General features: G+C 49.8%; 5 protein-coding genes across 5 annotated transcripts; all 5 read left to right on the top strand.

Annotated features, from left to right (window-relative positions):
* Nucleotides 1–640: 640 nt before the first annotated feature.
* On the top strand, nt 641–1,156 carry PG986_008455 (uncharacterized protein; the record flags this gene model as incomplete). The annotated part of the gene is made up of 2 exons (XM_066844677.1): nt 641–670; nt 788–1,156. 2 exons carry the CDS (start codon nt 641–643, stop codon nt 1,154–1,156), a joined length of 399 nt encoding a protein of 132 aa, XP_066700789.1.
* A 2,533-nt stretch (nt 1,157–3,689) lies between these two features.
* On the top strand, nt 3,690–4,748 carry PG986_008454 (uncharacterized protein; the record flags this gene model as incomplete). The annotated part of the gene is made up of 3 exons (XM_066844676.1): nt 3,690–3,854; nt 3,907–4,701; nt 4,734–4,748. The coding sequence occupies 3 exons, from the start codon at nt 3,690–3,692 to the stop codon at nt 4,746–4,748; spliced, it is 975 nt and encodes a 324-aa protein (XP_066700788.1).
* An 18-nt stretch (nt 4,749–4,766) lies between these two features.
* On the top strand, nt 4,767–5,877 carry PG986_008453 (uncharacterized protein; the record flags this gene model as incomplete). The annotated part of the gene is made up of 2 exons (XM_066844675.1): nt 4,767–5,671; nt 5,724–5,877. 2 exons carry the CDS (start codon nt 4,767–4,769, stop codon nt 5,875–5,877), a joined length of 1,059 nt encoding a protein of 352 aa, XP_066700787.1.
* A 700-nt stretch (nt 5,878–6,577) lies between these two features.
* Nucleotides 6,578–7,296, top strand: PG986_008452 (tetratricopeptide repeat domain protein; the record flags this gene model as incomplete). Its single annotated transcript, XM_066844674.1, has 2 exons — nt 6,578–6,724; nt 6,796–7,296. 2 exons carry the CDS (start codon nt 6,578–6,580, stop codon nt 7,294–7,296), a joined length of 648 nt encoding a protein of 215 aa, XP_066700786.1.
* Nucleotides 7,297–10,139: 2,843 nt separating this feature from the next.
* On the top strand, nt 10,140–12,192 carry PG986_008451 (uncharacterized protein; the record flags this gene model as incomplete). Its single annotated transcript, XM_066844673.1, has 5 exons — nt 10,140–10,329; nt 10,393–10,489; nt 10,545–11,652; nt 11,737–11,928; nt 11,998–12,192. 5 exons carry the CDS (start codon nt 10,140–10,142, stop codon nt 12,190–12,192), a joined length of 1,782 nt encoding a protein of 593 aa, XP_066700785.1.
* Between the last annotated feature and the right edge of the window lie 822 nt (nt 12,193–13,014).

Raw genomic sequence — 13,014 nt, 5'->3', positions numbered from 1 at the left:
TACTCACGATTAGTATTGCGTGCGTAACGCCGGCGTTGAATACTGAGCTACTAGTCTGCCTCTAAGGCGCTACTCGTATAAATATTAGGATGTAAGGTGCCGCAAAAGGTTAGACATCGCATATATATAACCATGTATACGTTGCTGAGTTAGCGATCGAGACCCTGGATAGATCTCTTTTTAGGGTCATAATGCTATACAGTAATAAGCCGTGGGTATCAAGGCTGGATATAGTAGGGTTGAAGCTATGGACGTGGGGGGATAAATTGAAAGGTATTTTTGAGTTGGTCGAAGCTTTTGAATGACTTTGAGAATTCCCGTGTTCGGACAAACGCTTAAATGCTGTATAAGGGGCTATTTTGGTCAAAGCCTATAGAATATACTTAAGCTATATCCGTGTCAACGGAAATACCTAGCGGAATATCATGGGCCTATAAATAAGAAGACCAAATCGATCCTATATATCCTACCCGGTACACTTCTAAAATACGTTTATTATTCCTTTCATTTCCACCCAATAATCTCATCCGACCGACAACCGTCACGCACTGCAAATTGCCTCCTGAAAACACATACCGTCGACTTATCTAAACCCGCCTCTCCACAAAAGGAAGTCGCAATACATCCATATTTCCCGGATATGCGCTTTTGTAATAGCTTCGAATGCCACGTGAGGAAGAAGTCATTTAAAATACCCTCCGGCGTCCTCACGACGACGACTAAGTCCGGGAAACACCAGCCGCCAGCGTTCTCCAGCGTGCCGAACGAGCTATGGCTCGCCGTCTAGGAGCAACTGGACCCTATCGACTGCGTAGCCCTGGCCCTTACGTGCAAGCGGCTCCTCGCGGCCTCCGCGACGACGCGCATCAAGCTGCCGTCCGTCCCGGCACACAAACGCCCCGCCATAGGGCTGGAGCAGTGCAAGAACCTCCTTCTCCTGCTGGAGCGGGTCCGGCCCACGACTCCGGCGGGGCTGCCCAGCCCCGACCTCGCGCTGTGCCGGACGTGCCGGCTGTACCGGCCGACGCGGGAAAGCTACTGGGTCACGGTGGGGGAAACGTACGCTTCGAGACTGCAGCAGTGCTACTATAGGGAGGCGAAGGCCTACGGAGAATACGTCAAGGGGTTGATTGACAGGTGGAGGTGGAGGTCGTAACCCGAGGTGCCCTACCCTGGGTGTTAACTCGAGGCCCGCTGGGAATATTTCAAGTATTTGAAAGGGATAGGGCCAGAGTTTACTTATATAAACTAAATGAATTCTGAATAGCAGAGTTCCCTTTGATGGGGTACCTAATTTTACATGACGAGTTGTTACACGGCTCCAACAAGAGGCTATTCAAGGAGATTCACCCTTCTGCAGCCGATGCTTCGCCGGTTGATTGCCTAACATAGCCCTTTTAGTACTAATGTACCGTTTTCTTCCCTCCTGCCTCACTCGTCCAGGAAGTATGAGGTCTGGACTGTTCAAACCAGGCTCCGTGGTTCATTTCCTTCGGCAAGGCTGGCGAGTCACCATTGCAAACATCGTCCGCACTCAATCATACGGTTGCACCGCATATGGGCTGGCCGGTGGCCGAGACCCTTCTATGCTTGGAGGGGAGTCTGAATGAGAGGGGACCAGGTATGGCGGCCCAGCAAGCGGCGATCGCTTTATCCCCGAGATCTACCTGTCTCCAACGGCCATTTCATAATTGGTGATTCCAGACTTGCGAGACAGTAGAGAGGCAGCAATTCCATATCCACCATGCCACGGTCTAATGGACTGTCTTATGCTGGATTGCATAACAACAAGCAAAACAGGCTGATGCAGACATTAGCCAGCGGCCTTGGTGCTACGGATCTTGCTGCGACTGACGAGAGATCTCCGCGGGAACTGACCAGCGGCCCCACGAAGTGCATGCAGCGGTGGTGCCGGCTAGTCCTATACGAGGTGGCGGTCAAACAGAGATTGGCATTTCCGCAGAGCCTCAGTTTAGTACACACCGCCAAAACTCGCATGTAGATAGCTTTTGCGGCTATCTACTCTGGCGGTGAAAAGGGGAGACATCCCAGTGTGCTTTAGATAGGGATCTGCTTTACGATTGATCAAGGGCCCAAATAGCCGGCGACTCAGAGGAGGGTAACGAAAACCACCGGCGCGGGGGCATCCATTCTAAATTGCCTGCCGCGAACCCCGTGAGGCTGCATGTCGATATGAGTTCTAGGCCTCGGCTATTTTCAATGATAGAGATTGCCAATGCTTATCCATGCCGTGCCGACAAAAGTTGCGGAATCACTCCACTTGGGGGGAAATCTCACTCCAAGGTTCCCTCAATAGTAATGTATTTGGGGAATCTTCAGCGTCTCCGGCTGCTTGGATCCTCCGGCAATTGGCGGCTTTGGCGATGGTGGGACGGGTATCTACCCGGTGCATCATCCGATCTATACCCAACCCCACTGAAGGCGCTACTGAGGGTTTCTCCTTCCTTTTTCGGGGTCAGGGGAGTGCGCCATCTGTCATCTACTTGCGAGACTTGCATTGATTTGTGACACTGCAGCTGCACAAGAATACGAGATATGAGCTAGTTTCTTTAGCCTGATTCAGATGAGGCTCTGCTTCTCGAATGGGATGAAGCTTGGGTTTCGATATTCGGAGCGGCGAAGAGAAATGGGCTTTTAAGGCAACCGGTGTAAGTGCATGTTTGCACCAGCCTGCTTTAAGGTCACGACTCAGTGGCCCCTGCCACCCTCCTTTATGCCCTTTGTCTACACCGGTTGGAAAATTGGGTGCCATCGTTGGTACGTACGACCATTCGAGAAAATGGTAGCAGAGCCGAAACAAGCCGATGGTATGATGGTTTATGGGGCTCTTGCGTTGAGTCGGAACGTGTCCTGAAGTAGAAGGGAGAAGCGGATAAAGAATGGCTACCCCTGAAGTGGTCTCTATCAGGTGAATAAGGAGAAGCAGTTAAGGTAGTCGGAGTCCCGTATAGTTGATAATGCATCTACTCCTGTAACAACAAATCAGGCCAATGGACATGATGTCCCATAGCAGCTACGGCGAGGGAGGCAGGCCTGCGACTTGGGCTTCGGTCCCTGAGCCAGGGGCCGGTTCAGGACCTCCTCTATTCGACGAATATGTCCTTCCAATACTTGGCAAGCACAAGAAATCAACAATTGGAAACCTGATACGCACATTCAAGTTCGACCATCTCGATGCTGCCGCAGATGGATCAAATGTCCAAGAATTTTGGCCTGCCAAAGTACTCGAGAGAATCTTGTCCCGAGACAGAATCGTCCGAGATCTGAAACGGAAACGAGACCTGGTCCCAGGCATACAGGTTCAGTCTAACTTAAAGCTAGATATTTAATTTACCTCGTTGCAGACTGACCAGTGCTTCAAGGGTCAGCTTAGCTCTCTAGCAGATATTTTGTTGGGGCGAAACCCAGGTTCCCAAGGAGAGAGGTACCTGAAAGTGATGGCGCTGCTTTGCTTATTGGAGCGCGAAAAGGAAATGATATATTGGATTCGTTCAAGGGTCTCAGATATCTCCTTCCTGCTCAAGTCATGGAACCAGCAGCTGTATGACCGCAACGGCCGACTTTTGACGTGCGTACAGCACTGGAGAAACGCAGAATGCGAGATTCTGGTCAGAAAGCAATGGGCCATAACCACTCCCTTTTTCCAGCTCGATTGTCCTGGTAAAGCAATGCATTACAGCTTCCCCGAGCCTATCATTTTACCATGGCGCAAACTGACGGGAAAGGACCATCTGAGTTGGGAGGCGAGCAACAGAGCCGAGGGAGGCTATGCTGTTGTCCAGGGCGTGATGATGGCCAAATCGAGCTATAACTTCGATCTTGTACTCAAAAATGTGAGTGCGGATCTGATACTTGCGGCTAATCCAGTAACTGATATGGCAATAGCTGAGGTTCAGACTAAACGGATTTGCACTTAAGAAGATCAAGTCTTCTCCGCCACAAGATGATCTGGAAGTCATTCAGGCCGTGGAGATCAAGCTTGAGCTTGAAAGACTCTACTACCATGAAGTAGCAATACTCAAGCAGTTTAGCGACTCTTCCCAGCATCATCTTATCTTCTTGCTCAGTTCATTCACATTGAAACAAGACCTTTGCTTCTTGTTTCCCCACGCAGATTGCGATTTATCGGCCTACTGGGAACGCATTCAAAAAGAGCCCCTACCAGATCTCGAGTACAAGAAATGGATTTCTCGACAACTAAGTGGTCTCACCAGCGCGGTACGCACGCTACATGCTGGATTGGTGACAACAGAGGGGGTGAGGCGTTATTGTCGACATGGAGACATTAAACTAGAGAACATATTGTGGTTCAGGAGTGACACCGACAAGTATGGCATCCTTGTCCTTTCCGACATAGGTGTGTCCACTTTCAACAGAACAATCAGCAGGTCCAAACAACCCGGAAAGTACGTTGCACAAATCCCAGTATACCACCCACCTGAGTCCGTGCTGGCTGGTGGCAATGTCGATAGGACATTCGATATCTGGTCCCTCGGTTGCGTGTACCTTGAAATGATGACCTGGGCTCTTGGGGGCCGTGAGCACCTACGGGGGTTCAGGAACCAGCGTATCCAAGAACCGTCTACCCAAATCCAGTCGGACGTCTTTTACAAGATACAGATTCGGAATAATAGCGGGAAACAGGTTTACATGGCCATGGTGAAACAGAATGCCTTCTCGGTAAGTACGGATGCATTCATTCGATACACAAGTCAACTGAGAGCTAATTTGATTGGGTGCGGGGGATGCACCGACACAAAGGCTGCACTCGGTTCATTCACGGAGTTCTCGACACAATTGAAGAAAACATGCTCGTTGTAAATGGGAAAGATGCCAATGATAGACGAGCAAGTGCCGATTTCCTGTGGCCTATCTTTAAGCAGTTTAGTTCATTGAGCGATGATTGTTACATTGCCCAAGCGACTTTGAGTGGCGTACACGAGGAGGATGTGGCAGAGACTGGGGTGATTGTGGAATTAGCACCAGAACTGATCCCTTATATGCGCAACGAGCCCGAAAGGGAGGAGGTGGAGTTCGACAGCGAGAACAGCGACGACAGCGAGAATGCAAGCGTCACATCGTCAGGTTTCTCCGATATTTCAGCTCTGTCGTCGAACTCGTCACTAAGCAACAGTGACCGGTTCGCCATTCGAGAGCTGGCAGGATTTCTCCAGCAAGATGTTGTGCTGGTATCTATGTTTCCCAAGGTTTTCTCAGCTCTTGGACCTGACGATTTTGAGAGGAAGGTCGCAAAACTTCTGGCAAGGTACAGCCGAAATTTGAAGAAGGAGGCAACCCCAGGCCCGCAGTATCAAACTTCCTCCTTCGTTGGGCGTTCCAGATTACAGGTAGCGAGATTAATCAAGAACCATATGATCCCTGTTGACGATCGACGCCCGACAACCCAAGAAGAGGATACGTGGACGGATGATAGGGCTCAATTGAATGAGCGGATCGCTTTGCAGTCAAGACCACACCACGGCCCCACAGTCTTTGCAGCCCATATCGACGTCCCGTCCGAGGTGGTGCAGCATGTTGAAGATGTTCGCAATACGGAATTCGATGGAAACGAGTCCGACGACTCCCAAAGCTCGGAAGGCATCAGTGATCCTCCTTTCGATGCCTTGAGGGAAGTTAAAGAGTTTTTGGAGTCAGCGCAGGCAATGCAAACTTTGCGAATGGACTTTCGTCGGTTGCTTCAGATATATGAAGGCCACTTTGAAGATGGTGAACGTCAGGAGTTGGAGCAAGAGCTGGAAGTCAGTCAAGAACTGGAACTCAAGCAAGACCCAGAAGTCCCAGACGTCCCAGACGTCTCAGAGTTCACAGAGGTCCCAGAAGGCCAAGAAGGCCTAGAAAGCCAAGAAGTTCAGAAAAGTGATCTTAGTGCGGTCACACAGCAAGAGGAGCCCTCAGAGCGTCCGCATACATCAGAGACACCAATACCAGGGCCGCAGGCGCCACAGCGCCAAACACAATCTATCGGAGTTTTCACATGTCAGTTGGCATTTCAACGTTATAATTTCGTCCATTAACATATCACAAACCGACCGAGAAACCTGGCATGCTTATTAGATGACCTTGTATACATGCTGCTATTTCGGGAGAAGATGTGTTCTTGGATGGCACCGCCAGTCCCGGCTGGTAAGACGCGGATTTGGTGGCGATGTGTAAGTTCTTGTCTTCCCGTTGAACCACCGTTCATAAGCTAAAGGCTTGCGCGAAGCATTGTGGGGAGTCTCTTTATGATGATGTTCGTTTGGCGAAACCAGATGATATTCAAAACATACAAGCCTGCCTGCAGGGGAGCATCCAAACCCACCCTCATTCGCAACAGCAGGGGCAGGGACAGGGAAACGACCGCCCTCTAATGCAATGGCTATCATCATGGAATTGGATTCTGAATATGCGCGAATTTCTTTCAGGAGCCATGCGCAGGCTTTCCGAACCACCACCAGAAAACATTGAGCTCCCACTGTATAGGGATAGCGCTTCTGTACCATCATCGAACCCGCGAGATGATATGTACTTGCTACTTTGTGTCGAGAAAGATGGCATGCAGCCACTCCGTCAAGTGCTTCTACGGGACATTAGAAACGACAAGGAGCTCTTTGAGTTTCTGCTGGAGATCTATTACTCAATACGACCTCGAAAGAGAGATTGGTTCACATTAAGAAGCCTCAAGAAGCTGTCTCTTGTTCGAGTAAGTCATCGTACTTTCCAATAGTTGTGGCTCTTGAGGCAGCTTCATGAAGCTAACACCGGTACTAATAGTTCGATGTGGACGCGAACCGGTATCCTATCGTGTATACCGATGACAATGCGTATGCCTGTCGGCGTAGAGAGTCGGCTGAATGCGTCTGCATCCCTTCCAAAGGGAGGATCAAGTCCAAGGAGTACAAGTGCACGCCGGTACCCAAACCGCAAAAGCCATACGTCCACCCTACGTTGTTACCTCGGCACCTGAAACATTACTTCGAGAAACCACACGCGTTTACGGAACCTCAGTGCTACATCCTGGGCCAAATCCCCAAGCGGATGAACGGCCCTCTGACCGCTCCGCCAAACAATCTCGCTGCTGGTTGGGGCCTCTATTTCCAAGAGGGCCGCAGCCACAAGCCTGTCTACATCATAGTGCTAGCTGTTTTCCTTGTTGGGAATGTGCTTTTGCTGCTATCGGCCATCACCAAAAAGGACTACGGCCAAATCGCCACTGCGATATTACCCATGGCACCTTTGGCGATTATGGCCGTTGGGCTTCAAGACAAGATTTAGGGTATGGGAGGTGTTCATGGTGGTTCGTTTCTAGAATATGCTGCTCTCAGGACACGATGTATACAATGTTTGCAGAGAAGCATGGACTTTTATTATATCCATATACAGCTCACTCAAGCAAGCCATCATTGCTGCTATTCGAAGTAGGCGAAACAGAAAGTTCGAGTTGCCAGTGTGCTCATCCAACTCGGCACAGAGCCCGGCGCACTCGACTCAGCTGTCACAGCACTTGCCCATGTGCATCGACAAGGGCGATACCTCTACGGACTTACATCAAAAGGGATTCCTGAACGTACCTGATGACCGCCACTTGTTCGAATTTATACGGTGTCAATACCTCAAGAGCCGCAGCGCTCTGTCTCGTTTGACATTACGGGGGAATCACGGGGTTGTCTCTGAGTCGTGTGAGGTCTGACTACGTGTATATGTTGGGTGGAGGCCATAAACTATTACTGTTCCCACTGACAATCGATTCAACAGTTTGCAGTGGATGCGATCGCATTCGCCAGCACCCACAGTCATGACGACTTCTGCCACGACACCACGTGCGTGTGTATCCCACCAGAGGACAAGATTAATCAAGGCGAATACCAATGCGAGCCCGCCCCCAAGTCCCAACCTGGGTGCCTTCCAGCCATTGGCCCGAAAGCCCTGAGGCACTATTTTCAATGTCCACGGGATCTCAAGTCGGGGCAGAATTGGATCCTCAAGCAGCTGCCCAGGAGGTTAGCCCCCTTGACCGCAGGGCTCGACAGATCGGAGGTTGGTTGGGGCTTTCAATTCGTGGAGGGCTGACACTGGCCAACCATTATGTTCATAACTATTCCATTAGCTCTCTTGGGCCTGATCTTTGGCATGGTCTGATCTGTCGTGAGGGGTGATATTCAGGGCGGTTTCGCTATCGGAGCGACGGTACTGGCAGTGATTCCCATCTTTCTAGGCATGATTGATCTCCAAGACCGGTCTCGATGATTATTTCGCAGACTGGACAGGTTCAAGCTAGTTGTTAACGGGAATGAAAACTCAACCACTGAGCAGAGACATCATCGTGTCGATGACTTGAGGGAGTGTTATTAGGTCGCTGGTATTGTAATGACCTCCAAATTATTGGTGACGTTGAACACGTAAGATCAACATTTGCTGGATTATTTGTCGGAGCATCTTATGATACACTGTCCTACATTCTTGGTACATGAATCTTTCGTATGGCTTACCAAATTCCGAGTGACAACCTTCAAGTCATTGAGGGGCTTTGGAAGGTATATGGAATAGACATATGACTCCACCTGGCCAAGTTCGTGCTTGTGCCTTGGGTCGTCTTACAGAGGGGCATCCGTGCTCCTCGGTTGCCAACGTGGTGCGATCAGCTTTATTATTCCAGTGCCCGGTAGAAAGGGGCCCTGGTCTGCCCAACTCGTCTCGTCAGACTCGACTTCTCCTGTTACGCCTCCACCTGTAAGGCTGGCCAATGGACATTCCCCACATCGATTCCAGTGCACTTCGGGGTTACACCGCCTAAAGAGCTGCCCAATCAATGCAGTCCCTTGATATTGAAAGGGAGAAAGCAGCCCCGGGGTGTTACCCCAACCAATGACGGTATCCCTGTTTACTGCGACCGGTCTGGAGTCTCTGCAGCGCCCGAGATAAGCAAATCCTCACACCGGAAGCTCCTCCTATGCGGGGCATTGCCATCTGGAAAATGCACTTCCGCAGAGCCTCAATAGCTCTGTACAACCACAACCTGCATAAATACGGGCGAGACGGCTTTCTCCAAGGCAGAGTCCAAGGCAGATTTTGCCAACTTAACCCATTGTCTGCCTCGGCGTTTTGACCGCTCTTACTTTTGAACTGCCGACGCTTGCCACGGCATAATGGCTGAGCTTTACCTAAACGCCTACCGGTTGAACCAAACAACTCTGGAAGAATACCTGCAGGGGATATTCCCGAACAGCTTCACAGTCAAGGTTGGAGAACACCACACCCTTTCATAATTTGACATGATGATGCTGACTCGGCGCCCGGTTTGGCAGAGGGTGGAAGACGACAAATACATGATCAGCACCACTTCGGCCTTGACTGAGGTAAATAATTCACACCACTAATGTATTGTAGCATCTAGCTTATGTCGGCACTTCAGGATCAGAAGGACCAGATTGAAGAACTGCGTACGCCACGAAGGCGAAACTATGGGTAACAGATGCAATGGGTGTCGGGTTTGCTTTTAGCGAGATTTAGGGGCTTAGCTTGATGTAGGCACTACAAAGTACCTATGTATCTAGGGACGCGAGGCCTGCCAATAAAGTTGTGCATAGCCTGACATAACCTATGCCAATACTTCACCGGGTTTACATGTATGCCTTGTGGGGCTGGTCGGTTTGGGCTTGATCTCCCTTCATTGCCCGAAACCCATATTGTGTCAACTTCACCGGTGTCATCCCTTATATACTAAACAAAGTACCAATTTCCAACACTGCCAGCAGGATTCAGGTAAAGCAAGCAGTTTTGATATTCATGCTATTAAAGAGGGCGTAATAACGCAATCAGCATAGCCGGATGCTGGTCCCCGGGGCATACTGGGGATGATAGGAGACAGATCACAGTGTATTTATTCACTGCTTCCTGGGAGTTTTGCACCATTTGCATCACGATATCCCCTCTTTTCCAGAACCCTTCATTAACAGCCCAGCAGGTTCAGCTTGAAGCTTAATACATATCGTGGAAACCGTTTCATCACAATTACGCCACAGTCTACAGAGAGGACCAAACGCAAGACCGTACCGCCATTTCGAAACAGCCCACGTCGGCTTGGTAGTAACGGACTACAACGTTAAGACTGCGTTACAATGTTTGACGAGCTCGTCGATGTCTGTAACAGGCCGCAGGATTGGCCTGTAAATCTACTAGACAAGCGCTTTCTGAAGTCTCAGCTGGAACAGACAAGATCGCTACTAGGACGCCTTGGAAGCAAATTATTCATCAAAGACCATGCAAAGGCATGGGTATTCATACATGAGATTTTTCCAGGAGATGAAGGTAACTGATTATAGCAACCCTATAACCTCTGCTAACCGATGAGATTACTAAAAGCTTGAGCAGCGATCGAACAGAGCATGATCAACGACGAACCTCAACTGTATCTTCACTATAGAAAGCATCTACGGAACAAGGCGCAGGACCCACGTATTCGTCATGTGTATGTTCCTACCCGATACAACCAATGAAGGGCTGCATCCTGATACAGTATACAGGTTCCTCACTGCAGATCATTCTGCTGCGCCTTTGGATTGCAGGTTAAAGATGTTCCAATTCCTATGCACCTATCATCAAGTGCCCCCTGGATTCTTGGAACTCATCTGCTCCTTCGGCCGTCAAAGTGTGAAGTGGAACAATTTTCACCACATGCACATCTTGCATCAGCTATCAAGCAATACACCATACTCGAATATGGAAATGTCAGAGATTGGAAGGTCCGGCAAAGAACTTCGAGTTGGCTATAAGCTATTTGCTATGGAACAGCAGGAACCAGAACTCAAGTACAAGTGGGTTATGCGGCAGACAGCGACATATCACACACTGGATTTGGTCCAATTGAAGGCCTTCTGGATCACTGTTAAGGCAAATGAACTGATCCAGGATCGGGTACATGAGGTCAACACCGCCAGATTCGGGCCATCCAATCTCAGCCAGCCCGCAGAAGCACTTTCCTTATCCCTTGCGACTCATCAAGTGATGTTTAATTGGTGCACTGATGGTTGGGGGTGGTATATCAACGAAATTGCAGACGAAGCTGAGTCGATTTTGACACCAATCACTGCAGCGCTGATCCCCCCTGAGACAGATGCTCTGAACCCTGTCCCAGGCCTTGTGAAGTCCTTGTCTTCACCGCCAGAGAAAGGGGGAGCTCAGACCGAGAACGAGAAGATGCTGCCTCCTCGCCATAACAACTCGGCTGTATCGAATCTAGAAAGGGGGACTGCGCATAGCGGCAAGACATTTGGAAGAATCCCAACAGGAACATTCGGGCAAGACGAAGCACAAATCAAGAGTACACAAGAACGACTGGAAGTCCTCAATAAGTTCTCCTTCAGCGGCGTTCGACAATTGGATATCTTTTGCAATAAGTTGAGGGATGCCAGAACGGCTATCACAGCTAACCTGAACATGACTGGTGAGATTAACGAGATATATCGAGATCTGCTCAGTTCGGACTCTCGTTCGCCAATTGGGAAAGACGAAGGCAGCGTGCATGCAATTCGTCAGTTTCAAGACGATATAAGATCCACTGCACACAATCTCAGTTCGGATCGGTTGAGGATCGACAATATCATGGAACGGATCAGTGATGGAAAGAATCTTGTAAGTCAGGCGAGCCCCTGGATCCAAGGCCACCGTCTCTCAGTACTGACAAGGCATCAGTATTACCACATACTTGATTTGCAGAGAACGGAATTGAACAAACTGTTTTCCATGAACCAGCACGACTCATCTCAGCGCATGCACCTTTCTTCTAGTAAGATGGAAGACGCAACGAACAACATGTACGACATTGCGAAGAGGACGGAGCGAGACACCTCATCAATGCACTTCATCACGTTCTTGACACTATTCTTCCTGCCGGGGACCTTTCTCGGAGTAAGACTTCTGGTGTTTCTGCTATACTCGGATCACGCACCGGACCCTACAGCTCTAACCCTAAACCAGTCTCTTTTTAGCACGCCGATTTTCGCCGACCCAGACAAAGGCAGTATACTCAAGTGGGAGCTGCTTTTCTTGTTTCTCGAAATTTGCTTGCCAATGATGCTCATTTTTATTGGGCTCTGGGTTGCTTACAGGGCATACAAAAAGAGAACGCGCAGGGACAGAGAGGACCAAGGAAGGAAGGAGGATATTGTGTAAGGGTATAACAACGCGGCTCCGAAATTCAAACCTGGTTGATGTGGATGGACGAGGGAGGTGTGCTTCTGATCGCCTGTCTACAGAAGCGAAAAGGAGGACCCGCAGGGCGAGTCGCAGGGGGGTCAAGAACAATGGTGCTGTGGCTGTATCTGCATGCATGGTCTACCTTTCTTTCTTTCTTTTGGTCATTCTTCGGGGAACACATTTGCTCTTCTTTGGTATTATGAAGGACAGGGTCCAAGTTAGGCAGATTGGCGAGGAAGAAAAAAACTCATGACACGTTGGCATCGTTTTCGGGCGGTAAGATGCCTTGTGGTCAACTTCAATGTAGGCAGTTTGTAGGCAGCGACCGCTGCGCCGAGTCTTTGGGCCAGTTGCATACGGTGTCAACCCTCCATGATGGCAGCAGCAGCAGCGCCACTGAAAAGTCCTGCCCCTCTCCAAATGCCTCCAAGTTTTTGCCTTGCCCCCAACACCACCTCAACCAGAAGACAAGGCAGAACAGACCCCTGCTCTCTAGTAAATTCGGCAAATGCTGACAAGAACTAAGATACACTTTTGTCGATGCTGTAAAATCCAACGGATGTGGTAGAGTATGTACTGAGCGTTCACATTAGCCCATTCTCCATCGTCGCCATACGAGAGAACCTCCGTGTCACTTGGTATATATCCATTCGTCCCACTTGCTTGGGCAGAGTTCGCCCCCCTCGAGCTGGCTGGCCTAACTGCGACCGACACAAACATTGCCAAACCGCCGCAGGCAGCCTATTGCAATCGCACAGTGTCAGGCAACGTTCCAAGCGCAGTTTTGTTTGCGCCAGT

Source organism: Apiospora aurea, assembly GCF_038362705.1.
Source record: "Apiospora aurea strain CBS 24483 chromosome Unknown utg000005l_segment0_segment0, whole genome shotgun sequence".
Lineage (NCBI taxonomy): Eukaryota > Fungi > Ascomycota > Sordariomycetes > Amphisphaeriales > Apiosporaceae > Apiospora > Apiospora aurea.
This window is presented reverse-complemented; position numbering and strand designations above follow the sequence as displayed.